This window comes from Clupea harengus, chromosome 7 (genome assembly GCF_900700415.2).
Source record: "Clupea harengus chromosome 7, Ch_v2.0.2, whole genome shotgun sequence".
NCBI classification, from domain to species: domain Eukaryota; kingdom Metazoa; phylum Chordata; class Actinopteri; order Clupeiformes; family Clupeidae; genus Clupea; species Clupea harengus.
In genome coordinates, this window is record NC_045158.1 from 25,810,274 (window position 1) to 25,835,737 (window position 25,464).

The 25,464-nt window shown below is 42.2% G+C and overlaps 3 protein-coding genes across 5 annotated transcripts; 1 reads left to right on the forward strand and 2 right to left on the reverse strand.

The window, feature by feature from the left end:
- The first annotated feature begins 466 nt into the window (after positions 1-466).
- On the forward strand, positions 467-2,128 carry snrpd3 (small nuclear ribonucleoprotein D3 polypeptide). Of its 2 annotated transcripts, none has more exons than XM_031570951.2 (4): positions 467-601; positions 1,148-1,281; positions 1,572-1,764; positions 1,949-2,128. In XM_031570951.2, exons 2-4 carry the CDS (start codon positions 1,156-1,158, stop codon positions 2,011-2,013), a joined length of 384 nt encoding a protein of 127 aa, XP_031426811.1. In that variant the 5' UTR covers positions 467-601; positions 1,148-1,155; the 3' UTR covers positions 2,014-2,128. The 2 variants fall into 2 exon arrangements, with proteins under 2 accessions (XP_031426811.1, XP_031426812.1); XM_031570952.2 differs by having other exon boundaries at positions 471-608.
- p2rx4b (purinergic receptor P2X, ligand-gated ion channel, 4b) lies at positions 2,115-10,896 on the reverse strand. 2 transcript variants are annotated; one of them, XM_012840145.3, is made up of 12 exons: positions 10,388-10,896; positions 9,524-9,671; positions 9,136-9,207; positions 8,561-8,633; positions 7,607-7,703; positions 7,300-7,380; positions 6,805-6,946; positions 6,287-6,423; positions 5,261-5,351; positions 5,010-5,075; positions 2,435-2,545; positions 2,115-2,295 (listed from the first exon to the last, which is right to left on the reverse strand). In XM_012840145.3, the coding sequence occupies exons 1-12, from the start codon at positions 10,522-10,524 to the stop codon at positions 2,263-2,265; spliced, it is 1,188 nt and encodes a 395-aa protein (XP_012695599.2). In that variant the 5' UTR covers positions 10,525-10,896; the 3' UTR covers positions 2,115-2,262. The 2 variants fall into 2 exon arrangements, with proteins under 2 accessions (XP_012695599.2, XP_042564255.1); XM_042708321.1 differs by lacking the exon at positions 10,388-10,896 and having other exon boundaries at positions 9,136-9,603.
- A 40-nt stretch (positions 10,897-10,936) lies between these two features.
- Positions 10,937-23,835, reverse strand: p2rx7 (purinergic receptor P2X, ligand-gated ion channel, 7). The gene is made up of 13 exons (XM_012840144.3): positions 22,624-23,835; positions 20,652-20,799; positions 20,500-20,571; positions 20,161-20,233; positions 18,515-18,611; positions 17,309-17,389; positions 17,074-17,215; positions 16,745-16,881; positions 16,565-16,655; positions 16,410-16,475; positions 15,140-15,241; positions 14,657-14,764; positions 10,937-12,700 (listed from the first exon to the last, which is right to left on the reverse strand). The coding sequence occupies exons 1-13, from the start codon at positions 22,812-22,814 to the stop codon at positions 12,191-12,193; spliced, it is 1,818 nt and encodes a 605-aa protein (XP_012695598.2). The 5' UTR covers positions 22,815-23,835; the 3' UTR covers positions 10,937-12,190.
- Positions 23,836-25,464: the final 1,629 nt, after the last annotated feature.

Below are 25,464 nucleotides of genomic sequence, written 5' to 3' on the forward strand. Positions count from 1 at the left end.
AACATGGCGACTAAGGTAACGGGTTTGGTGGAATAAATTAACACGTGTTGCTGTTTTATTAGGTGTCTTCGTTCAAGTTGCCCTGACAACCTTTTTGACCCCACAGCTGTTCACAACTCAGAGGGAAACGCGCACCGGCTCGCATTTTTATTTCCATGAATGCGCTTAAAATATGCCAATGAGTTGGATGGAAACCCATCTATTGTTGGCTAATTTGATAACTGCATTATAATTACAGTAAAGAGTGCACTATAGGTATACATGATCAAAAGGTATGTAGGCCTAATCTTAATGACTCATTCAAAAAGAAAAGGTTGTTTCGCCTGTATGGAAGCAAATTATAAATTGCCTCGGCGAAATCTTGGGAAAGATTCTGGGAACGCTTGGCTTACAGAGTGTGTGTAGTTTCACTGCCTATACGCTTGATGGCAGTAAAAAATTAAAATGCGATAGACCTCCGGAAATAAACAATAGTCGTAGTAGCAAGTCAACGTTTGGAACACGCGACGATACAGTGAACGGAAGGCGATAGCAAGCTTGACTTGCCAGCCAGAGTTATTGTGAGAGTAACGCAATACAACACTTCTGCAAACCCTCAGATGTGAGTGGTGCGTTGCTGTAGAAGGCATTTAATCAATACTTACGTTTCAGCGTTTGTTAATTGAGATGTAGCAGTAGTTGGGCTTCTTAGCTATCTTGCTAAATCAATATAGACAGGGCTCTGTAACGTTTGATAAGTTAGATGCCAATACGTGAATCAAATGTGATAGATAATCTATCTGTACCTATTAATGTTTTATAAGAAGTAAGTAATGTTTTGTTAAATTAATCGTGGTGTGTCGCTAGGCTATAAAGGAAAGGTATGTTCAATGCTTGTCATTTATACAGCTACTTTTTCTAATCAAGTAATGTAACGTTAGACTCCTGGTTAACATTAGAACTGGCAATGGTTTTCATTGTTGCCTTATTCAGCCTATCGTTGAAGTGAAGTTGTGTAAACACGAGAGTCTGCACTGATGAACTTCCATAACATTGCTATTTGAAGGCTCATCTGGTGTTGTGTGTAACGGGTAGCAGGCAGACGAGAATTGAACAGACTAATGACCCATTCAAACCAATGATTTCTTCGCTCTTCTCTTTCAATTAGTCTGCAGCATGTCCATCGGTGTACCAATCAAAGTGCTTCACGAGGCCGAGGGCCACATCGTCACATGTGAAACGAACACTGGCGAGGTGTACCGAGGGAAGCTGATTGAAGCTGAGGATAACATGAACTGCCAAGTAAGGTTATCAGTTCAGAAGATGACATTGGCTGCCAGTTCTGTCAGTGTACTGCTTTGAACTGCCTGGTGTGTCAGTGCTTCAGCAGGCAATCTAAAGTCTTGAACGGTTCACTTTTGCCCGTTTTGGCAAATACTATTGTACTGCACAGTTCAGGAGGTGGACTCGTTCCTTTCTCACTGGGGAATTTATTGTAATGGGATAAAGTAAATGAACCAGTCTGAGGACCAGAAACAGTACTGGCGATGATTCAGCTTGTGTGGCTTACATTCCTGTCTATGTTCCCCCAGATGGCAAACATCACTGTGACCTATAGGGACGGGCGAGTGGCTCAGCTCGAGCAGGTCTACATCCGAGGCAGCAAGATCCGATTTCTCATTCTGCCAGACATGCTGAAGAACGCGCCTATGCTGAAGAGCATGAAGAATAAGAACCAGGCCTCGGGCGCAGGAAGGGGAAAAGCAGCCATTCTCAAAGCTCAAGGTACCCAAAGACTCTCCCCGTGTCTCCTACCTGGCAGCCTCAGCTTACTCAAGAGCTGTGTTATGCCCCTGTTGTATGTGATTGCACTGCCTCAGCATCTGTTTGGATGCGGCACAAACATTAATATGCTGGTTAGGGTGTAATGACTGTTCTGTGACCGGTTCTTGTGTGTTGTGTTTTACAGTGGCTGCCAGAGGCCGTGGCAGAGGTGGAATGGGAAGAGGGAATATTTTCCAGAAAAGACGATAATCAACTTAGTTTTTGCTTTTTACTGTATAGAGAAGTTTTTTGATTGTTTTACTGTCTGTTAATTATGTCACAAATGACTTGCTTGCTCAATAAAGCAATTGTTTTGTTTTTATAACTTTTTATTCCCATGTCATTGTTTTTCACACAAACCTGACTCATCCAGTTATTTAAGCCGACTAAGCTCAGCAAACTAAATCATGCCTTCTGGGGTCCTGAAGAGGTCTTATAGTTTACCCTTTGAAATAGTCTTCAAGAAGTCCCATAGTTCTTCCCAATTGAAATCTAATAAAAAAGGGAAAAAACAGAAGGGTGATGTTGTTTAGTGTGAGGAGAGAGAGTTTACAGAAATGTGCCTGCTGTGATGACCCCTGTATGTGTTACAACATTTGACAGGCAGGTGTTTCCAGCTCTGCCCACTTACAGATTCTCCAGCTGTTTCCTCGTTGTTATACAGGCAGGTGGTTTTCTGCTGGGAGTAGTAGTTCCTCTTGTCTGTGCACATCACCAGGAACCAATCACAGACAGCACCCACCTGGAAGGAGAGGATTAAATGGTTCAGAAAAACACGCTGTGAATTAACTGACAAGGCAAGCATGTGTCATGTCTTCAAATTAGGCCTGCTCATTATGGTGAAAATTCTAATCATGATTATTTTGATCAATATTGAGATTAATGTTATTTAACTTCACTAACTTCACTGTTACTCATTCAGTGTTTCTGCTAGGGTTTCTTCCAGCAGTGGTGTGGGTGTGTATGTGGGCTCAAGTCCACTGGACCCTCTGCTTTTATTTAATTGATTTTGTTTTTACTACATGCATATTATGTTTATATTGACCTATATTTTGTATTATTCACTTATTACAAATAGACAAATGTAAATAAATACAGACAAGTGTTATTTAAAATCTTCTGTAGTCAATTTGTGTACTGAGTACTATGCAATGAGTATTTTTCATATTCAGTTAAAAAGATAAGTAGGCCTACAATGATTAATGGGGCACTATCACTTAAAAAAATATCTAAGTTTAGGTTATGTTATGTTTTCATGTGGGGATGTGACGTCAACGTGGAAAGTTCATCATTTTTGCATCAACCAAAACCGAGCTGTTGAAGTATGAATTTCAGGACTGCAACACGTGGTAAATAACCTTGGCGAAATTCCATACTAAACACGTTGATGAATGACAGATCAGATGGGAAACTAACGCTATAGGTCTGGGATTTACTTTTCAGGCTAGCCTTTGAACTGGTATGCTACTATTTGTGAGAAAAAATTAATCATGTCTTGAACAGGATTGTAATTAGTAGATTACACTGCGAGAATGGATAGCTCTTCCCTTTACAAACATTGTGTGTCGTCAAATTGGGATCTTAAAACTCGCCGTTTAAACCCAAAATTAATATCTCCCTGTTAAAAAATTCATCTACCACTAGTATTATAGGCTACCCCCTTACTTAACGTCTGGCTGGCGTTAGTTATGTGTCCCCGTAGATTAAGCCTTTAGTATTTAACTAAAATATATGTAGCTACGCTACGAAAATAACATAAAATGTTAGCAATTCCTAAATCATATCCGTGACATAGTGTAAGCTGGTGTTTTAAAGGAGTTTTGTCGTGGGAAGTGGCCAGGGTGCCGCCCCGGGCAATACGGAGCTTTTTTTATTGGGAGAGAGGGACAGAGAGAATGGCTGCTGAGTTTTGAGAAAAGGACTGCTGTGCCGGGACGTGGGTAATCATTTTCCGCTTTTCCCGTCTGGAGATGTTGGGGGGTAGCCCGACGATGTCATACTCATAATTCTAGTCAGAATATGAGTCTGATACCGCTCCAATGGGCTGTGATTATGGGGCGTGTTTCAACCGAACCAGGAAAAAAAATGCCTCTTCCCTCAATTGGATATATCTAGAACCAATCAGAGCAACGTAGTATGACCATAACGTAGACCATGGGGCCAGCTGATACATTAAACTTTTACCGGATCCCGTAGGAAGGACGGCAAAAACATCTTTTCGATTGACAAATGCCTTGATCGCGTTTCTCTGTTCCTCTTTCAAAATGAATGTGCTGTCAATGTCTTCTAAAACAGACTCGAATCACCACATTTCAGCTCTCCAACGGCAGCCATGTTTGTTGAAAACGAATTCACCCCAAAAGCTCTTTGGTGACGTGGTTGATTACGTTACGGTTGATCATCTGTCCATCATCGTATAAAGCCCGCCTTGACAATTTGATTGGTACGGCAATGTCTGTCCGCAGATAATTTCTCCTCAATTGAGTAATGCCAGACCGAACTTCCCAACCAAAAAATGTGTGGGCGGGGCTAAATTCGGTCTGGTATCCAGGCTAGTTGGGGGGTATAATTGTCAAATAAATAAACTCAACCCTTTTGTGCATTGCTGTGGTGGTCTCCGTGATTCAGTGCCCAGGTAAAATCGGTCAAAAGAGTAACGAACCTGTAGGGGACAGAGTGTAGGCCTACGCTACACGCAAACCTCTGCTTCCAATAGTCCATTTAAAATATCAGCCGTTACACAGAAGGTCATACTACTAGAAGGCTCTCAAGGCGAAAAATGACTTGGTCAATTAAAGACTTCTGTTACGCACTGGTAACGTCACACACTGGGAGGACAGGGAGTTTCATAATGGTACAGAGAGATCTGTGTACGGTCTTCCAGTCCTCTCTGTACGTACAGTATGTCATACGAACTTTGCACAAGTGCACATTTTAGGGGGTTGTAGACAGGAAAAATAAATGTGTTACCCTGAGTGGGTGGCCACTGTATTCCTGGAATTTCTAAATCATATCTTTGGCAGTCTATTTCAAATATTAGCCAATAAACAGAAGTTCAGTGTAGTTGCCTGGAGAGTGGGTGCAGAGGTTCTCAGAGGAATGGGTGCAGATATGGAGTTCTTGTCTTCATGAGAATTAGAATTCTGACTAGATGTGCTAGCTATCTGCAGAGCTAAGAGGGTGAACATTTATGTTTATATGCTTACCAGACTGAGGAAAGACAAGGCCGCACCAAAGTTCACGACTGTCATCAGCATACTGAATTTGCTTGCCTGTGGGAAGAAACCAGTACCACTTTCAGTCACCGGTGTTTAGTTTGGCAGGAGAATGTCATGCTGTTTTTAGTTAGGTGAAATATACAAAAATATCAGGCATGGCAGACTACCTAACAGAGTCAAAAAAGCCCTTGTTGTTGGAAGTGTTAAAATAAGATGGTTTGAAATATGACGCGACCCACCGTGCCAAAGACAATGACATCAAAACGAATTCCATATCCTTTGATTAATGTTCTGGTTTCTTTGCTTCCATTGTTGAAGTATTTTGCATATCTGTCATGACAAGGGAAGTTTATTAGTATAGTGTAGCATTAGCATAGTATATGATGTGCCCAGAGGGGATATCAAGGAGCTGTAGTTCACAGAGGAGAGACAAAAACAGGGCAGGGTAATGTGAGCAAGCAGGGTAAAGGGTATTGAGATGATCACAAAGGAAATTATATGAAGCTACAATTCAGTTTTACAATCGGGAAGTAGGCCCATACCAGTCACATCCGAAATTACAAGAAAATACTTTACCCAGCAATATAACTACAGTAATTAGCTAATTATTTACAGAATTATGAGTTCTAGCACAAAGATTCAACTAGCCCACCAGTGGCATCCTGTAGACAGCTAGTAACTACTAACGCTAACCCTGTAGCCAGCTAGTAAGTCAAAGCTCTCCCTGCTCGCGTCACAGCACTACTCAAGCTAACGCTTTGGACTCTCATAAAGTACACTATGCCTCTCTCTCATACAGTAGACTCTGCTTCTCTCATACAGTAGACTATGACTCGTACAGTAGACTATGACTCATACAGTAGGCTATGACTCTCTCATGCATTTACATTTAGTCATTTAGCAGACGCTTTTGTCCAAATCGACGTACAAGGGAGATATACAGTACATACAGTAGAGTAGACTATGCCTCTCTCATGTAGACTATGACTCTCATACAGCAGACTGACTCTCATACAGTAGACTATGCCTCTCTCTCATACAGTAGACTATGCCTCTCACTCATACAGTAGACTATGCCTCTCTCTCATACAGTAGACAATGACTACCTCATACAGTAGACTATGCTGAGTGTGCTTGTAACTTTGAAATGACACAAAGCAAGACAAGACAAGGAACAAGTGAATCCTGGCAGTAGTCACATATACAGAACAGGAGACAGACTAGGAGAACTAGAGCCGTTTGCACCATACAGATATCTCTTTCACCTGAAGTTGTAGCCAGGAGCAACGTTGTTGGTGGGATTTTTGTTGTCCATCCTGACGAAGGTGTACTTGGGAACACAGTACTTCCCTGGCCAGTCCAGATCACAGCTCCAGTCAATCAGAATGCCCATTATGCCACCCTTCACCATGAGAAACAACCAAAAGGAAGGAAGGAAATAATCAATTTAAAACATGAACTCCTGCAGATCGCTGTTCCTCCACATGTTGCAATCTCAACCTCTATAGGGTTAGAGTTTAATCCTAAACCTACAAGAGTGTAATCCTAAACCTAAAAGAGTTTCATCTTAAACTCTGAAGAACTCTGACTCTTCAATAACAAACAAACAAGCAAACAAACATTTTACATTTAGATTTTTAGATCAAACACATGCTAGACATGTAGACACCTTTTCTAAAACAGGAAATTCAGAGGCAGACTCCGAGGTAATCAAAAAATACAGTTATTCATTTTTATACAGTTGTTTTCTTGGTTCCAATGTTTTAATCAGTGATAACCTCACTCGTTCTGCCATGGTCCGGAAGTCTTCGCCCGCATCCCTGACCATATCTCCCAGCCTGAAGATTGGGCAGTGGGGGTCAGTGGATCTGTGGTATATGCAGGTCTTCAGGTACGATGAGTTGATGTGGGCCAAGATGTTTCTCCTAAATGAATGAAAATGTAACAGTTTAAACACAACATTACCATGGTCAGGGCACCTTGTAAGAGCTTTTTACAAACACTGTGGGTATATTTTCACCACAGATAATTTACAATTAAAGCTTTCTAGATATCTTTCGCTTGCTTTCTTTATGTAAAGCAACATTCTGTCTGCTTAAATGAGCAATGCATCTCTGGCATACTGGGTTAGTATACCACCACTACTACCATACGCTGCCTCGCAGCTCAGCACATATATGGTGTGTGTATATATATTCATATACACATACGCTGCCTCACAGCTCAGCCTGCCTGTAGATTTGTAATTACTGAAAAATGGGGCGTCTGGTCAACTCACTTGTTGAACCTGAACCTGGAGTAGCGTACACTGTTCTTGATAAGCACTGTGAAGTTCTCTGCTTTCTCCAGCAACGCAGGTCTGCAACCAAACACAAGCTCTAATGATGACACAGGAACCAAACACAAGCTCTAATGGTGACACAGGAACCAAACACAAGCTCTAATGATGACACAGGAGCCATATCAAGCCACAGCCCAAAGACAGGGAAATCACAGGTTATTTGATTTATTTTGCGTTGTTTGTATGTTATTTGATTTAGTTTCATGTAATGTATGGTGGCGGAGTTGTGAGGGAGCAGTCCTACGTTGGCACAGAAGAGTCGTCCTCATGTGGACACCAGGCCAGCACCTGGCAGGTCTTCACCGTGTCGGAGTAGTTCACACACAAGCCCGTCTGAATCCCTGCACAGGAGATTGGGTCAGGAGTGCTCTCTACTTAAAGGGAAACTTTACAAACCACTTTTTTAAGCCACTGGCAGGCTTGTAAATGTTATTATTATATTAATATTATTAAATAAATATTGTTATTATTACACGTCTTCTCAGAATGTTCCAAAAAGTTGATTTGAATGGGCCACCCCAACGTACGTTTCTTTATATTGACCGCTGCGAAAAATAACTACCTAAAAGGCATGCAAAAACCTTGCAAACACCACCAACAGCCCAGTTGACACTGATAGAAGCTTGCCAAGACACTAACTGGTGTCTTTTGGCAGTAAAGCTGGCAATGACATGCGTGTGAAAGCTTTTCTTCCATTTTTGCAGGGGGTTCCAGCACGTTACACAGAACTACATAGGGCATATCCTGGATAGCTAGTGGGGAAGACACAGGTGTTTATCTGACCTTCACATGACCATATGCTATCAAAATGAATTTGAGGATGGTACCAAAACTAGTTGCATATACAGCCATACCTCAAAAAGTGTCAAATTGTTGCATAGTGTTACTTTAAAAGGGTCTGACAACATGGAAATGATCCTCCAGAGATAGAACTGTGCCTGTTTGCCCCAATAACTGTAAAGAAACTGTAGAAAAGTATTGTTTGTACAGTTAGCATTTTACCCTTCTGTTCTTTCAGTCAACCCTTCTCACCCCATTTAGTGCCACATTCTGTTTCTTTGCAGTAATTGAGGTAAACAGACACAGGTGTATGTCCCACATTTATTGCACTGCTTGCTGTATCAGTAATTAAAGCTAAATAAAGGAAACTACTTAAATACACAAATAAATATCTATACAGTGCTGTACTTAGCACTACCATTGCCTCGGACATCACTGAGGCCTTCAAAGCAGTCCTCATCAGATTGACAGCGAGAGGAGGGGCTTGGCACCTTTATGCCACAGAAGGAAGAGAAAATAATCATTACATGCTCACAAAGCAGAACCCTTATATCTTCTAAGCAGAACCCTTACATCTTCTAAGCAGACCCCTTACATCTTTTAGGCAAAATCATTACATCTTCTAAGCAGAACCCTTACATCTTCTAAGCAGAACCCTTACATCTTCTAAGCAGAACCATTACATCTTCTAAGCAGAACCATATTACATCTTCTAAGCAGAACCCTTCATTCTTCTAAGCAGAACCATTACATCTTCTAAGCAGAACCCTTACATCTTCTAAGCAGAACCATTACATTTTCTGAGCAGAACCTTTTATTTGTCATTACTCCGTCAATTGGAACATAGTCTATTTAGAACTATATGCTGTGAAAATCTTCTTTACTTTAAAGCGGCTTTAAAGAATCCTGCTGTGTAAAAAGGGAGTGCTTGTAGGAGTACGGTGGTGGCTAAAGTTCAGGTGAGATTGTATTGCTGATTCAAACATACTGTACCTCTGGACACGCCTGTTGAGTTTGGCCTGGAGTGGTGATCATGTTGGTCAGCACAAAGAAGGAATCATCCCCCTTACAACAGAAGCAATGGATGAATACAAAAAATGATCTTTTTTCTAAAAGTGATGCTGTGAAGAGCAGAGCGAGCCGAGGCATCGAGCCACACCTGTGGGGGACTAACATACTCGGCTCGGGAGACATAACTGTGGGGGAATAACATACTCGGCTCGGGAGACATACCTGTGGAGGAATAACATACTCGCATTGGGAGACATACCTGTGGAGGAATAACATACTCGGCTCGGGAGACATACCTGTGGAGGAATAACATACTCGCATTGGGAGACATACCTGTGGAGGAATAACATACTCGGCTCGGGAGACATACCTGTGGGGGAATAACATACTCTGTCACGTCCCACACATGGAGACCCAGAGCAGAGGTGTTGCTGGCCGTGTAGCCCTTCACTTTAGTGGTGACAGAGCTGATGACTGCCTCAGTCTCCTGATAACCCTTCTGCCACAGACACACATACCTGATTGGGAAGAACAAAAACACTCGTCACCCGCCACACACGCTCACACACACACACGCACGCACACACACACAAACTCATCACCCGCCACACGCTCACACACACACATTCACACAAACAAACACTCATCACACACCACACACGCTCACACACACGCATACACACACACACACACAAACTCATCACCCGCCCCACGCTCACACACACACACACACACACATTCACACAAACAAACACTCATCACCCGCCACACACGCTCACACACACGCACGCAGACACACCAACAAACACTCATCACCCGCCACACACACGCTCACACACACACACACGCACACACACCAACAAACACTCATCACACACCACACATGCTCACACACACACACAAATACCCATCACCCGCCACACACTTTCAAATGCTATTAACCAATGCAACATCTGTCCTCGTGGTTATATGGAGCAAAGTCTTAATCTCTGACAGCATCTGTCGGTTGGTATTAAATGCCAACCTCAACCCTGCATTATCTTCACCATTTATCAGAATTGCCGTTTACCAGTAACACACCCCTATTATTAAACACAAACCTCAAAAATAATATGAAATAATGAAAAGCTGGAAAAGGGGTAGTATTTGTCCCTCTAATGATCACCACACTACAACATAGATACAGTCCTTGCTCTATTACATCAAATTATTGTATAGGTTATAAAAAACGTACCCAATTACGTAAGCAATTATCAGAAACTGTGTAAATCTGAAAATTGCCCCCACTCTTTTGCTGTAGATGACGATAGTTCTGGGTGTTTCATAGTCAAAGAAACTGTGGAGAAAGCTGTTCCAACAGCCTGCAGCCATGCTTGCTAGTATAACTTAAAAGGACAGTTAGAGTGATAACCAAATGCAGCAGATCGTTTGCATAGTGCACAGCTCATACTGACGCCAATGCATGATGGATATGCTACAGCAGCATCCTCAGAAGACAAGCTGTGTAACGCTTTTAAAGGGGCAGGCTTCCTACTATTGATTAAATTGATATTGATATTTTTTTCATTATCAGCAATGTTGTGTGTCATTATCAGCAGTGTTTTGTGTCATTGTCAGCATTTCAGTGATATTCCCCAGTGATTAACAGCTAGACAACAAAAACATCTACAAAAGGAAAACTTTGGGTCACTGAAGCACTGACCAGACTCTAGTGCAGAGAAAATCCTCTTCAGAAAACCCCTTGACTATTACTTGACTGTTTATACGACACAAAAACATAGGCTAGAGTAAAAACTTTATTTCAGTATCTTACATCAGATGGATATATTGAATATATTTGAATACAAACAGGCTTAGACAAGGCTCACGGCTGGGGCTATAGCCTGTTACGGCTCAGGTCCCAGTAGCTGTATTCAGCATTAATGCAACGTCATCGTTAGGGTGAGTAGAAAGATGGCAGGTAAGTTCATGAATGATTTATTGATTGTACAGTGTCTAAATAATCTAGGCTGCCAATCATCTATATGTATTCCTTCTGAACTGTGTTTAGAAAACTTCATTAGTAAACTAACCCTCTGTCATGTGTCAGTGTACATGCAGAAGTGCAGTGGTATTGTAACACACTGAGATATTAGAAGTCCAGTGGTATTGTAACACACTGAGATATTAGAAGCGCAGTGGTATTGTAACACACTGAGATATTAGAAGCGCAGTGGTATTGTAACACACTTAGATATTAGAAGTCCAGTGGTATTGTAACACACTGAGATATTAGAAGCGCAGTGGTATTGTAACACACTTAGATATTAGAAGTCCAGTGGTATTGTAACACACTTAGATATTAGAAGCGCAGTGGTATTGTAACACACTTAGATATTAGATATGCTGTATTATCACCCCGGCTTCATACAAATCAACAGGCATCAGACAACAGACGCCACTGGAGACATCAGACAACAGACGCCAGTGGAATAACTAGGGTTAACCTAACCCTAACCCCAACAGGCACCACTGGAATAACCTCCTTCTGAATGAAACCAAACCAATAAGCAGGGTTAGGGTTAGGCTGTAGAGAGGGTGATGGTAGATGGTAGGGTTCATTCATGTTTATGTTCATGTTCTGCTACTTTTACTGAATTCCCTTTAGTAACAGCATCACACAAGCGGACCATTTAAGAAACATGTTTCAGTAAAGTAAAGCCATTTTTGTCCTGGGTGCACAAGGCAATATAATAGCATACTTAAAGGCAATATAATAACATACTTATAGGACATGCAAAGTCCTTGTACTCCACTCAGTAGCATACAAGTATGGGACTGCTCACACAATGTGCAAAGGCATGCAGGTCAAAACAGCTTCTCATTCATTCAGAACAGTGTCTTACTGTACTAACTGCATAGCAGTTTTGCCTCAGTAAAAGTTCAACTGTAAGTGAATGTGTTTGGAGCCTACCTGACAGAAGTACACTTAGATTTATTAAGGCGAGCGAGATTAGTCCAAACGAAAACGAGCTTGTGTCTTTCTTGTGCCGACACCCTAGCTGGGTCGGAGGGCCTGGCGAAGCCCGAGGCCGCTGTACTGGCCGTCAGGGCTGGGGAACTCCGCTCTGACCCTGGCCACACAGCAGCTGGGCATGACGGGCTTCGCCTCCTGGGGCAGAGCTGCTCCAAACCGCCAGCTGATGTACTGGGCATAGGCCTCATGGCGCAGGTGGGCCTCCTCGTGCAGCTCCGCCAGGGGGCTCCTGTAGAGCAGCATGGTCTCCAGTGTGTGGCGGCTCAGCACCAGGGAGGGGAAGAGAGGGGAGGAGGTGAGGCAGCGCCCCCGCCCCCGTCTGCAGCACAGCTGTTCCTCCAGCAGGTCAGAGGGGGGGCAGCAGCCACATTGGCACCACGAGGGGCAGTTGCCCCGGGGCATCTCCAGCAGAGGTGTGCCAGAGCTCTGCCCCTTTCCCCCGTCAGCCTCAGACCCATTCTGGGCAAGCATGTCCGGTCTGGCTGGTGTCTGCAGCGCACTGATCATGGCCTTGAAGCTTGTAGATTCATCCTGTGAGGGAGAACAACCACGAACAGTTATGAAGACATTACAGTCATATAACAATCCTCATCCTTGCCTTATAATTGTGGGGTATAGCAATATATAGTATCATATAATAATAGTAATAATAAAAACATAAATAATAATAGCCATATACTTAATATCACTTGGCAGAGTCTTGTGAGTCTAACCTCTTACCTAAGCCTCTTACTTACTATGTTTAATCTACAGTAATTAGCCAATTAGCTAAATGTTTGTAGTCATAGCAATAATCCACAATACTACGTTTACTCAGTGACTGTATTATTTAGCACTCATTTTTCCTGTGTCCGGGGGGGGGGTTTGTGGGGTGGTACCAAACTAATTCAGCTTGCCCGGTTTGCGATCTCTCTCTGACAGGTGTTCAGCATGACCTATGTTTATTTATGCCCTGCCTTCTTAAGTGCTTTTGATAATAACAAAATATGATAATAACAATTAGTTGGTGTTACAAAAACATTATTACACATCTGTCTGATTTCAACTCTCTGATGTTTCCACCGAAAAGAAGCTTTTGTAGTAGAGAAGGCAGAGAAGAAAGGGAACGTCCCTGTGTGACATCACTTCCTGAGCATCATCACATGTCACATAAGTATGAGCATCATCTGTCATGTGCGATACAGACCTGATAGAACATACAGAGAGACCAGTCACAGTCCCAGCATAAGCATTGAGACTTCTTTGTTTGTTAAAGTGTGCTATATAAATAAAATTCATTATTATTATTATTATTATTATTATTATTATTTAAGTAATGATGAGAGACCAGTCACAGTCCCAGCATAAGCAATGATGATAGAAAGTAATGATGATAGGAACCTCATACTTAAAGAGACAAGACACATTATGCATATATTTCTAGATTAGCCAGGAAGCAGAAGAAAACCTGTGTAATAAGTTAATTAACTTGAATATCCTCCTAAATAAAACAAATAAAAACGCTTGTTTTAAAAGGTTAACCCCATTAAAGACTCAAGCTTCTGGGAGAGTTCGTCTCATTTGTTCGACTTGAATTGAATGCTCACTCAGCAATAAACAAATGTTCTCCATGGGATACACGAGTACATAATAATAATGACTCCCTCTTAATGACTAGTTATTTTTCTTCATATACTGTAGTCTGACAAGACTAATTCAGAGGAAGAGATGCCGCACTGCATGAGTGCATTATCCACAAAAGGTCTCTTTTCTCGGCATGGCTGCATGCAAATGAATGCATTTATATGTCCACTCTCTCCCGATGACCTAATGCTGAACACGCTGCCATTATAACATGTGTATCATGTTAAGCCTATCTGAAGATTTTATATTCTAGGCAAAATGAATGATCCAGAATGGACGCGTTTATGAGCTTTATAGGCCATACTGACCTTGACAAAAATAGCTTATCATGGAATCTAAGTGAGCAGAACACTTTCTTGTTTACAGGCTCAAGATCACATACCCTGATTCAAAGTGTGACACTCTGCCCAAAGGCATGTTAAAACAGGCCTTACAAGCTGTGACTCGCCATGTTAAAACAGGCGATGTGTTCTATTAGGATACTATATTGATAGTGGCGATGTTGTCTATTAGGATATTATATTGATAGTGGCGATGTTGTCTATTAAGATATTATATTGATAGTGCCGATGTTGCCACCTCAGTGGGATCTAGTCTGATGCATTCAGTTTAAAGGGATTCCTTGGAATTGCTCTTGTTTGGCTTTAAACCTTAACTAATAAACTTGGGCCTTGCTCTGCCCTGTTAGTGCATTTGACCACATCTTCCGAAGCGTTTATTTTTTTGCAACAATGTGCAAGCATCTTTAGTTTCCACCTGCTGTTTTCACTGTCAAACTAGGGGCTATTGTGTTACAAAGACAGGATTTTTTTGTCAGTCAAATCGGTCCCTTCACACTCAACCATCATCACTGTTCATGCTTACCTTCCGCTGGTGAAATGAAATGGGCTTTACTTTCTGTAAACTTTTCTTTTTGGACCTCTTCACCAACCGTACTTTGTCCTCATCCACAAAAGAGACGCCAAGCAAACACTTAGGGCAGACAATAAACCCAGTGTTCAGTGGTCAGACCACATTTCCATCCCACTACCAGACAGCCCGCATGCAAATGTATGTGTGTGTGTGTGTGTCTCTGCGTGTGTATATGTGTGTAGATCTTATGCCATCCAACTACCAGACAGCCCGCATGCAAATGTGTGTGTGTGTGTGTGTGTGTGTGTGTGTGTGTGTGTGTGTGTGTGTGTGTGTGTGTGTGTGTGTGTGTCTGTGTGTAGATCTTATGCCATCCCACTATCAGACAGCCCGCATGCAAATTTTTGTGTGTCTATGTGTGTGTGTGTGTGTGTGTGTCTCTGTGTGTGTCTGTGTGTGTGTGTGTGTGTGTGGGGGGGGGGGGGGGGTCATCACCTCCTGTTGATCCTGAATGGACTCAAACTTCCTTTCGGAGTAGTGTTTGGCCTCTCTGGAGTAGCATCTGCTCCCAATGAGCCAGTCTAGGAATACAGTGGTCTGACACACACACAGCACAGTCACATACATATGACACAAACACAGTCAGAAACATATGACACAAACACAGCACAGTCACATACATATGACACAAACACAGTCAGATACATATGACACAAACACAGCATAGTCACAGACATATGACACAAACACAGTCACATACATATGACACAAACATAGCATAGTCACAGACATATGACACAAACACAGTCACATACATATGACACAAACACAGCATAGTCACAGACATATGACACAAACACAGTCACATACATATGACACAAACACAGCATAGTCATAGACATATGACACAAACACAGTCAGATACATATGACACAAACACAACATAGTCACATACATATGACACAAACACAGTCAGATTCATATGACACAAACACAGTCAGATTCATATGACACAAACACAGTCAGAAACATATGACACAAACACAACATAGTCACATACATATGACATAAACACAGTCAGATACATGTGACACAAACACAGTCACATACATATGACACAAACACAGTCAGATACATATGACACAAACACAGTCAGATACATATGACACAAACACAGTCAGATACATATGACACAAACACAGTCAGATATACTATATGACACAAACACAACATAGTCACATACATATGACACAAACACAGTCACATACAGTACATATGACACAAACAGAGCACAGTCAGTGAGCAGACGTTTTGTGGGACATGACATGACAACATCAGTCCAGTTGGTCAATGCCTATACTTTTTCAAATTATGGGTGAATATCCACGAGGACCTCATGAAGAAGTAAATGGCTATACCAATCAGACCAGGGAAAACTTTTGCTCTGACAAAACAGGTTAGAACAAAATAATATCCACTTCCTTTAGAAAACCTAAATGCATACACATTTATTTGGCTTACAAAGTCATATTTATAGGTTGTTTTACAGTACATTATTTTGGAGATGGATAGATTATAGATTAAGCAAAGTATTTATGGTAAAATTAGAAAAAACTATTTGTGGGTAATTTTTAGATGCACTCCCCTTTCAAAACGCTGTATCTCACAATGAACTTCTGTGACACTGGATTGATTTTGTCATGACAACAATGACGACACAGGAAAGGATATAGAGTTATACTGAGTAACAGTCAAAACTGCCTACCAGTGCATAGTACGATAGTGTTGATCCGATATAGATGACAAGCTGTATTACACTGAACCTCCCAGCCTATGAAAAGTACAGCAGTAGATCAGTCACTGTTTGCCATGACTACTGATTCAGTTACGACAGGAGAGCATCAGATGTGCCAATCTTACCTTGCCAAACACCATGACATCAAACCGGATCCCAAAGGCTTTGTACAAAGTCCGGTGCTCGATGCTATTCTCTGTGTAGTACCTTGCAAACCTGGCAACATTGTTTCAGCTCAAATTAATCTTGCACTATTAAACACAGATCTGTCACTCACGACTCTCCATTATGTGTGTGGCACCTGCCTAAAGTTCAGCCCAGGGTATAGGGTTCTATTGCTCTCCTTCTCGTCCAACCGCCGGAACGAGTACTTGGGCAAGCACCTGTGGAACAATGGGTTCAGATCGCACTCCCAGTTGATCTGGACCCCAATCACACCACCCTAGGAACAGAGAGAGCAACAGGTCCAGTAGAATAATCAAGTACAGTACCTTGTATCAACACTGTGCCAGCGTTGAACATACCTACCCCCATCCCTGCACACCCAACAGCTGTATGCATGAAATAATAGCTTAACTAAAATTTTGTAAGAGCTAAAAAAAGCATAAAACAGAGAAGAAAGAAAAAGCGGAACCTCTACTGCCATCTCAGTGAAGTTCTCCTTTGCCTGAGTCACAATGTCTCCCAAGCGGAAGATGGGACAGTGCGGGTGGGTTCGTCGGTTAAAGATGCAGCTCTTCAGGTAGGTATCCGTCATTTCCGGCAGGATATTCCTTCTGTTAGAGGAATTGTTGAAGAAGAAGAATATTTGTATAAGAACAGTAACTAACTTCATTGTGTGGATTAAAGCTGCATTTAATGGAGTGTACCTTATATAATTAAAGGCTGGAAATCGGATGTTGTTCTTGATCAGGACAGTGAAGTTTTCTGCTGATGCCAGTAGAGCAGGCCTGAAAAGTAGGAATTGCCTCTTAATTATCACCATTTAACCCAGCCTGTAATCTCATAACACTGCCATTCAACCCAGCCTGTAATCTCATAACACTGCCATTCAACCCAGCCTGTAATCTCATTCCACTGCCATTTAACCCATCCTGTAATCTCATAACACTCGCATTCAACCCATCCTGTAATCTCATAACACTGCCATTCAACCCAGCCTGTAATCTCATAACACTGCCATTCAACCCAGCCTGTAATCTCATAACACTGCCATTCAACCCAGCCTGTAATCTCATAACACTGCCATTCAACCCATCCTGTAATCTCATAACACTGCCATTCAACCCAGCCTGTAATCTCATAACACTGCCATTCAACCCAGCCTGTAATCTCATAACACTGCCATTCAACCCAGCCTGTAATCTCATAACACTGCCATTCAACCCAGCCTGTAATCTCATAACACTGCCATTTAACCCAGCCTGTAATCTCATAACACTGCCATTCAACCCAGCCTGTAATCTCATAACACTGCCATTTAACCCATCCTGTAATCTCATAACACTGGCATTTAATCCATCCTGTAATCTCATAACACTGGCATTTAACCCAGTCTTTAATCCCAGATCATTGCAGACCCAACAGACCCAATGGCTGAGTGTGACTGAAACAGGTCAGAGAGGATGGGAAGGCAAAACAGAAGCACATGGTTTCATATCATGTTCGAGGCAACAGAGGAAGTGTGCCTTTAAAAGTTCCTCAAAGCTGCCTGGGTGGATTGCACAACAGTCCACCATCGGCAAGATGTCATGATAAAACACATAATTTCAGAAAAACCAATGCTGTATGTTTTCCTGGCCAGACTTAGTCTCTTTTAGAATCCCCTGGGTTTCTAAAGCTGTCACCAGTCACAGATTCTAAGGAACCGTAGTGTTAATATGCTGTGAGAAGTAAAATGAAGCAAAGAAATGGAGTAAACATTGAAAAATCTGGATGTTTCCCTTCATGCAAGCCGATGACTATCGTGTATGTTGTCAGGGTGAGAGGGATGACTGCTGTGGTACTGCACCCCGTGGAGGGTGACTATCGTGTATGTTGTCAGGGTGAGAGGGATGACTGCTGTGGTACTGCACCTTGGAGGGTGTTTTCTCTTCTCAACGGGGCACCACGCAGCAACCTCACAGGTCTTTCTGGTAACATCAAATTTCACACATACACCTGTCTGCACACCTGTGCAGGCAAGACAACAGCACAGAGAAATCAACAAATTGAATGTGTGTGCGAGTGTCTTGATTCAGTTGGAATTGATGGACATGGCATGAGTATGGGTGCAGGTTAGGGCTGCAACTAACGACTATTTTGATTGTGGGTTCATCATCGATTTACATTCAGTGTCTGTGACGAGACGAGAGTCACCAGCAGTTGTGCCTGATTTCCTAATTACCTACATAATGCACATAGCATTGCTGGAGACATGGCATAAGCAACTTTTTGTTTTTCTAATCAGTTTGTATAAACAAAAAATGAAAGTTTAGGCTAAGTACTCCCACATAATGAATAAGTGACAAACAAGATGTTGAGACAGAGATGGATGTGCAACAACGTGCTTAATGACGTAACCAACTAATCAACGATTAAATTGGTTGGCAATTATCTGTATCGTCAATTTTGATTGATTAAGTGGATTCGTAGTTGAAGTCCTTGTGCAGGTGTGTGTTGATTCATCCTGGCCGACACTGCTGAGTTGCCTCTTTCAGAGGTCTGGAAACCTAATTTAAGGGAAACCATAACCCTAGGGCAGTGGTTCCCAAACTTTTTACAGTCCCGTACCCCTTCAGACATTTAATCTCCAGCTACGTACCCCCCCATTTTTTTTCCATGTTTGTAACCGCCGCCACACCCCCTCCCCCCGCGCACATTTTCAGCATATAACACTTGAAACTGTGAAATTGTCAGGGTAAGTCACTAACCGCCGTTGCCACGCCCCCTCCCCCCACGCACATATTCAGCCTATAACACTTCAAACTGTCAGGGTAGGTCCCTAACCTACCTGTAGCTATTTTCGGCAGTGTAATTATTTCGCTGAATATGGGTATACATGAGTATTTCTGGCAATGCGACTTGGCTATTCAGACTATTTAAGATTTCATGTCTATTTATAGCTTCGTTTTGAAAATGGAATGGGCTTTTTCACTTTGAAAATGCAAATCGAATTTTCTCCCCGCGTACCCCCTAAACCACTTTGCGTACCCCCTAAACCACTTTGCGTACCCCAGTTTGGGAACCGATGCCCTAGGGGAACCTAACTTAAGGGGAACCCTAATCCTAGGGGAACCCTAACCCTAGGGGAACCTAATTTAAGGGGAACCCTAACCCTAGGGGAACCTAACTTAAGGGGAACCCTAATCCTAGGGGAACCCTAACCCTAGGGGAACCTAATTTAAGGGGAACCCTAACCCTAGGGGAACCTAACTTAAGGGGAACCCTAACCCTAGGGGAACCTAACTTAAGGGGAACCTAATCCTAGGGGAACCTAATTTAAGGGGAACCCTAACCCAAGGGGAAACCTAACCCTAGGGGAACCTAATTTAAGGGGAACCCTAACCCTAGGGGAACCTAACTTAAGGGGAACCCTAACACCAGGGGAACCTAACTTAAGGGGAACCCTAACACCAGGGGAACCTAATTTAAGGGGAACCCTAACACCAGGGGAACCTAATTTAAGGGGAACCCTAACACCAGGGGAACCTAATTTAAGGGGAACCCTAATCCTAGGTACCATGGCTGCGCTGGTCCCAGTAGCCCATCTCACAGTCCTTATCTGAGCGGCACAACCTCCCGTCCTGGGGTGTCTGTAGTGGACAGAAACACAAACATGTTTCTCCTGCACAGCTCTGGTCATGCAGAAGACATCATTCAGCGGGCAATACATACACATACATGTATACAATACATACAAATACAATACATACATATACAATACATACACTACCATTTACCTCTGGGAATAGTCATGGTCATGCAGAAGACATCATTCAGCAGGCAATACATACATATACATGTATACAATACATACATATACAATACATACATATACAATACATACACTACCATTTACCTCTGGGCATTTGCTCTGCTTCTGTTGCTTCGTGGCAAGGACATTGGTGACCACAAAAAATGAGTTCTTCCCCTGCAAATGGCGATACTTTCATGAGCGCTTGGTTGTGTGATGTGGTTTAAGAGAGAATGAGTAGAGGACACCACAGTTACCTGGGAAGGGCCGCTATGGTCCACCACATCCCAGACCACATCACCGATGCCAGGCATGCTGGTCAGCGCCACCCCCTTCACCTTTGTGGTTACCGAGCTAACGACCAAGTCGTATGCTTGGTATTCTTGGTTCCAAAACAGCATGATGCTGCAACAACAAGTGGGAAGATGGCTGTCAGCTGGTGTACTAGGGTCACAGTTTCCTCACCAAACTGGGCTTCTTTACCAACAAGGTAGCTTGTGAAAAAATACAACGGTGCAGGTTGCTGTTTTTTTTTTGGGGGGGGGGGGGGGGGGGGGGGGGGGGGATTTTTGTTGTGGGCTGAAAATTTGTAATTACAATTAGATATTGTAAATAATACATTGTTTGATGCTGTAGAATGCATAAGGAGAGTGAATGTGAGTTGCAACAGAGAGAGAGATGAAGAGAGAGAGAGAGAGAGAGAGAGAGAGAGAGAGAGAGGGAGGAAGTGCATCTGTGAGGGCAGAGATTTTAACAAAAAGTGAAATGACCAAAGCTAATGACACTGCAAAAACATAAGCCTACATGTATGTGCAAAACTAACAAAACTGTCTCTTTCTGCTTCTATACACACTGCTAACAATGGGAGGTTATTCAGCAGAAATTACTCTTTCTTAGTCGAATGGAATAGTCCAAACTCATTTTGAGGACTTTCTATTATTGTTCTATGTTGTTTTTCCAAAGTCATGCTTAGGCTCGAACCGTTCCAAAAGCCTAGCAACAACAGTGGCAAACCAAGGCCAAGGGGGCGAGAGCCTAGCAACACCAGTGGCAACCAAGGCCGAGGGGGCGAGAGCCTAGCAACACCAGTGGCAACCAAGGCCGAGGGGGCGAGAGCCTAGCAACACCAGTGGCAACCAAGGCCAAGGGGGCGTGCACCTAGCAACACCAGTGGCAACCAAGGCCAAGGGGGCGTGAACCTAGCAACACCAGTGGCAACCAACATAGACATAGATATATATATGTATATACAGTATACGTCTATGGCAACCAAGGCCAAGGAGGCGTGAACCTAGCGACACCAGTGGCAACCAAGGCCAAGTGGGCGTGAGCCTAGTTTAGCTTCCCCTAATGCATATTCAAGCTTTACTGTCACCAGAGTCACAGTAAATATATAATGTACACAAGCTCTGTAAAGTGTCTGGAGACCATTTTTTGTTTTGGCGCTATATAAATCAAATGGATTTGAATTTAATTGAAAATTGATATATAATGACGTGAAATGTTTCATTAATTATAGTTCACGTGTGTATTGTTACAAAGGAGGATGCTTGGCTTCTCCTAAGAGCTGCCACTGGTGGCAACACTGGTGGCAACACTTTCGCGTGGACGACTCACCACCAGACCCAGATGGCAAAAGGCCAGTAGACCACTGTCAGCCACTGTCTGGGCGGACAGAGCTGGCCCTCTGCTGACCTTTTGCTCATTGGTTTCTGGTGGTCCACTGGTGAGTTACAGACGGCCCATCCTTTTGTCACTGGCTTTAAAAACATATTTTCCTCGTACATTAATGCTTCTTCATTAATTTTCACCAACCCTTAACATTTAACATTTTTCACGTTGACAGCCGTCTAGTGCCTGACATTTTAAATAGACTACGCCGAGGATATTATTAAGAAATGCCAGGAATTGGTGACATTTAATGTTATTTTCTTCATGTCCACGCCCAGTTGAACTAAAGATGATGGTGGTCAAAGAGCGGAACAGAAGTGGCCAGTGGAGTGCTGACCAATATCAACCGATGGACCGATATGCTGGCTTGCTATCTGGGGAGTAGCCTATGTCTGTGACAGTAACTGTGGTTACAGGACAATGTTGCTAAAGCATTCGCTATTCAATTTAAACTGCACGTTTGTAGGCTACATCATGCGGTTTGTTGTCAACTAACGTTAGCCTTATGCGTGGGCGTTATTAGTCAAGATCGTAAATATCAACGGTTCACAGACTTACCAAATAAACATCAAAATAATTCCGTTAGTCATCCATTTCATCGATCCGAGTTTAACACTTTTTATTTTCACGAGTTTGTGAGTTTCATATTCGCACAGATTGAGTAGACCGCAAGGCATGTTGGAGGAGGGAGCTCTCTCTCTCAAGACTCTACTACTATTCTCCGGGGTGGTCACATGGTCCGACCACATTCTCTTACTCACAGCTGGTCGACCAATTGACGATATCTAGATATTCTTCACTCACTGTCTTTCACCGGGAAACCATGGTTCATCCTAGATAACATTTCCTCCCCCTGTAGTTTAAAATTGCTTGTTCTCAACGGCAAATAAACTTCAGGCGACCATAATCCCACCACGGGCGTCTCTAGGCATATTTTTGTTTATAGGTTGTGCCCGCTCTGCATGGCACAATCTATTAACTTTTACTGCAATAGTTAACCCTCTGCTGAATTGATGGCATCACTTAACTGCAAGCCTTTAAAGACATCAAATGTACTCCAACGGTAGCCAGTTTCAAATCTAGACTCAAGACATGTTCTCAGATTCTTTTCGTTAACTGATTGAAAGCACTCTACTTTTTATTTATTTATTATTTTTTCTTTTATTTATCTGATCTATGTTCTTTCAGCTTCATTTTTAATGGATGATTTAATTTGATGGACTTTTACAGGACTCTTATGAGTGAAAGAAGTAGCTAGAATAAAGATCGCTTTGATTTACTTTGCTTTCTTGTCTCTTCAGTATTTCTGCTTAATCAGGTCATTGATATTGATAGTAGTTTGTTATTTTAAACAGTCATAATACAGTTTTACGAAAATTCTTAATGGAAATAAATAAATAGGCCTGTGCTCAGAATTGCAGTTTTTCTCCATTGCTGACTCACAATGACGGGGAAACATCCCAAACCATAATGCCATCTACCAAAAGATAGACCAATCTTTAAATCTATAAACACTATTCCCCTGTTTTCACACTTGATTCAGATTTGTAGACCTTTTTGTGCAAAACACAAATCCCTTCATATATCACTGGCTGCACCATGTGCGTATCTAGTAAGCACTGACATTCAGTATCATTAACTGAACTCATCACAGGCCGAACCCAATCAACACACAACTCCCAAGGAGGAAATACTAAGTCAAAATTGGTCACACACCAATCAGAACCTCAGGATAGATAGATAAAAGTGCCATGGACCAATCAGAACCTCAGGATAGATAGATAAAAGGGCCATGGGTTAGTTCACTTGTTTTGGACCAATGAATCCATAAACATCTTTTTTTAAGTATGAGCAGTTTTTTTATTGGTTTATATTGGTAAATACATGGACATTTTTTTACTGTATTTGACATTCTTTATGTATCAGTGGTATTTTTTGAAGTACATTTACCTTTTCAATGAATTACTAATTTATCTACAGTGAGATATCACTCTTATGGACTGTTCAGATGATTGGACTGAATTTACAATCCGGAAATGTTCAAATTTGGAGGTTTAATTTATCTCCAGCTCAGGTTCAGGAAAGCCTCGGGGTGGCAGACCAGTCAGGATCGGATGAGATCACCTGTATGTCAGCCAGGTGTATGGTTGACTAGGCTAACATTAAAGCGCAGTTTGCAATGAGAGCGGTTTTCCCCAATATAATTGGAGCAATTGGCTGCACACATAAAGACATCGTTGGAGGTAGAGTTTTAACGTCTAAGATACTGGGCACTGGAGTTGAGGGTTAGGGTTAGATACTGGGCATGGGGTTGAGGGTAAGGGTTAGATACTGGGCATGGGGGTTAGATACTGGGCATGGGGTTCATGGGGTTGAGGGTAAGGGTTAGATACTGGGCACTGGGGTTGAGGGTAAGGGTTAGATACTGGGCATGGGGTTGAGGGTAAGGGTTAGATACTGGGCATGGGGTTGAGGGTAAGGGTTAGATACTGGGCATGGGGTTGAGGGTAAGGGTTTGGTGATAATGGTAAGGAGGAGTACTGACTCTGCACACCCACACCTCCAACATGGCTAATAGGGAAGCAGTGCGTTTCTGATGACGAATGACAAAATTAACGAAAAGTAAGAACACTCAAAAAATTGCTATTACGGTGAAATCTTTGGATGGGAAGATGATTCCTAAGGGTGGGCATCTACAGCATTCTCTTTGGGGATCAATAAAGTACTCTATCTATCCCTCTATCTACCTATCTATCTATCTATCCCTCTATCTACCTATCTATCTATCTATCTATCTATCTATCTATCAGTCCGTCCGTCCGTCCGTCTGTCTGTCTGTCTATCTATCTATCTATCTAAGTTGATGCTATGTCCTAACTCCAATATTACTTCAGTTGTAAAATGGGCTAGCAAATGTTATGAATGATTTTTCAATGTCTTCAGTTCCATCCTGTTGCTGAGTCTAGTTTGCCAGCATCCTTCAGGTTTATCTTTGGTTGTGTACAGACACACGACTCCAAACTTTGAATGGTAAATGACGTGTAGTGGATACATATCCATTGCCTTCTCTTAACATTTTAATCCACAGAAAGCCTGAGAGAATTTGAATAGTGAAATTCTATTTAAACTGCAACTATGAAGGGAAAATCATCTATTTGCATTTCTAAAAGTGTGCGCTCCAAGTAGCGGTGGCTTTCCTCCACTGACTGAGTCAATCTTCTTGACCAATGATCTGAAACCTAGATGTTACTGTATATGTTGCATTTTAATATATACATCAAACATAATACATTCTGATGATGATAATGCCTAACTGTGTTGTACTGGAAGTGCTGAATTATTTGTTTGCTTATTATTCATTGTTTAGTATTTGAATGCCATTGTGCATTCTGCTATACC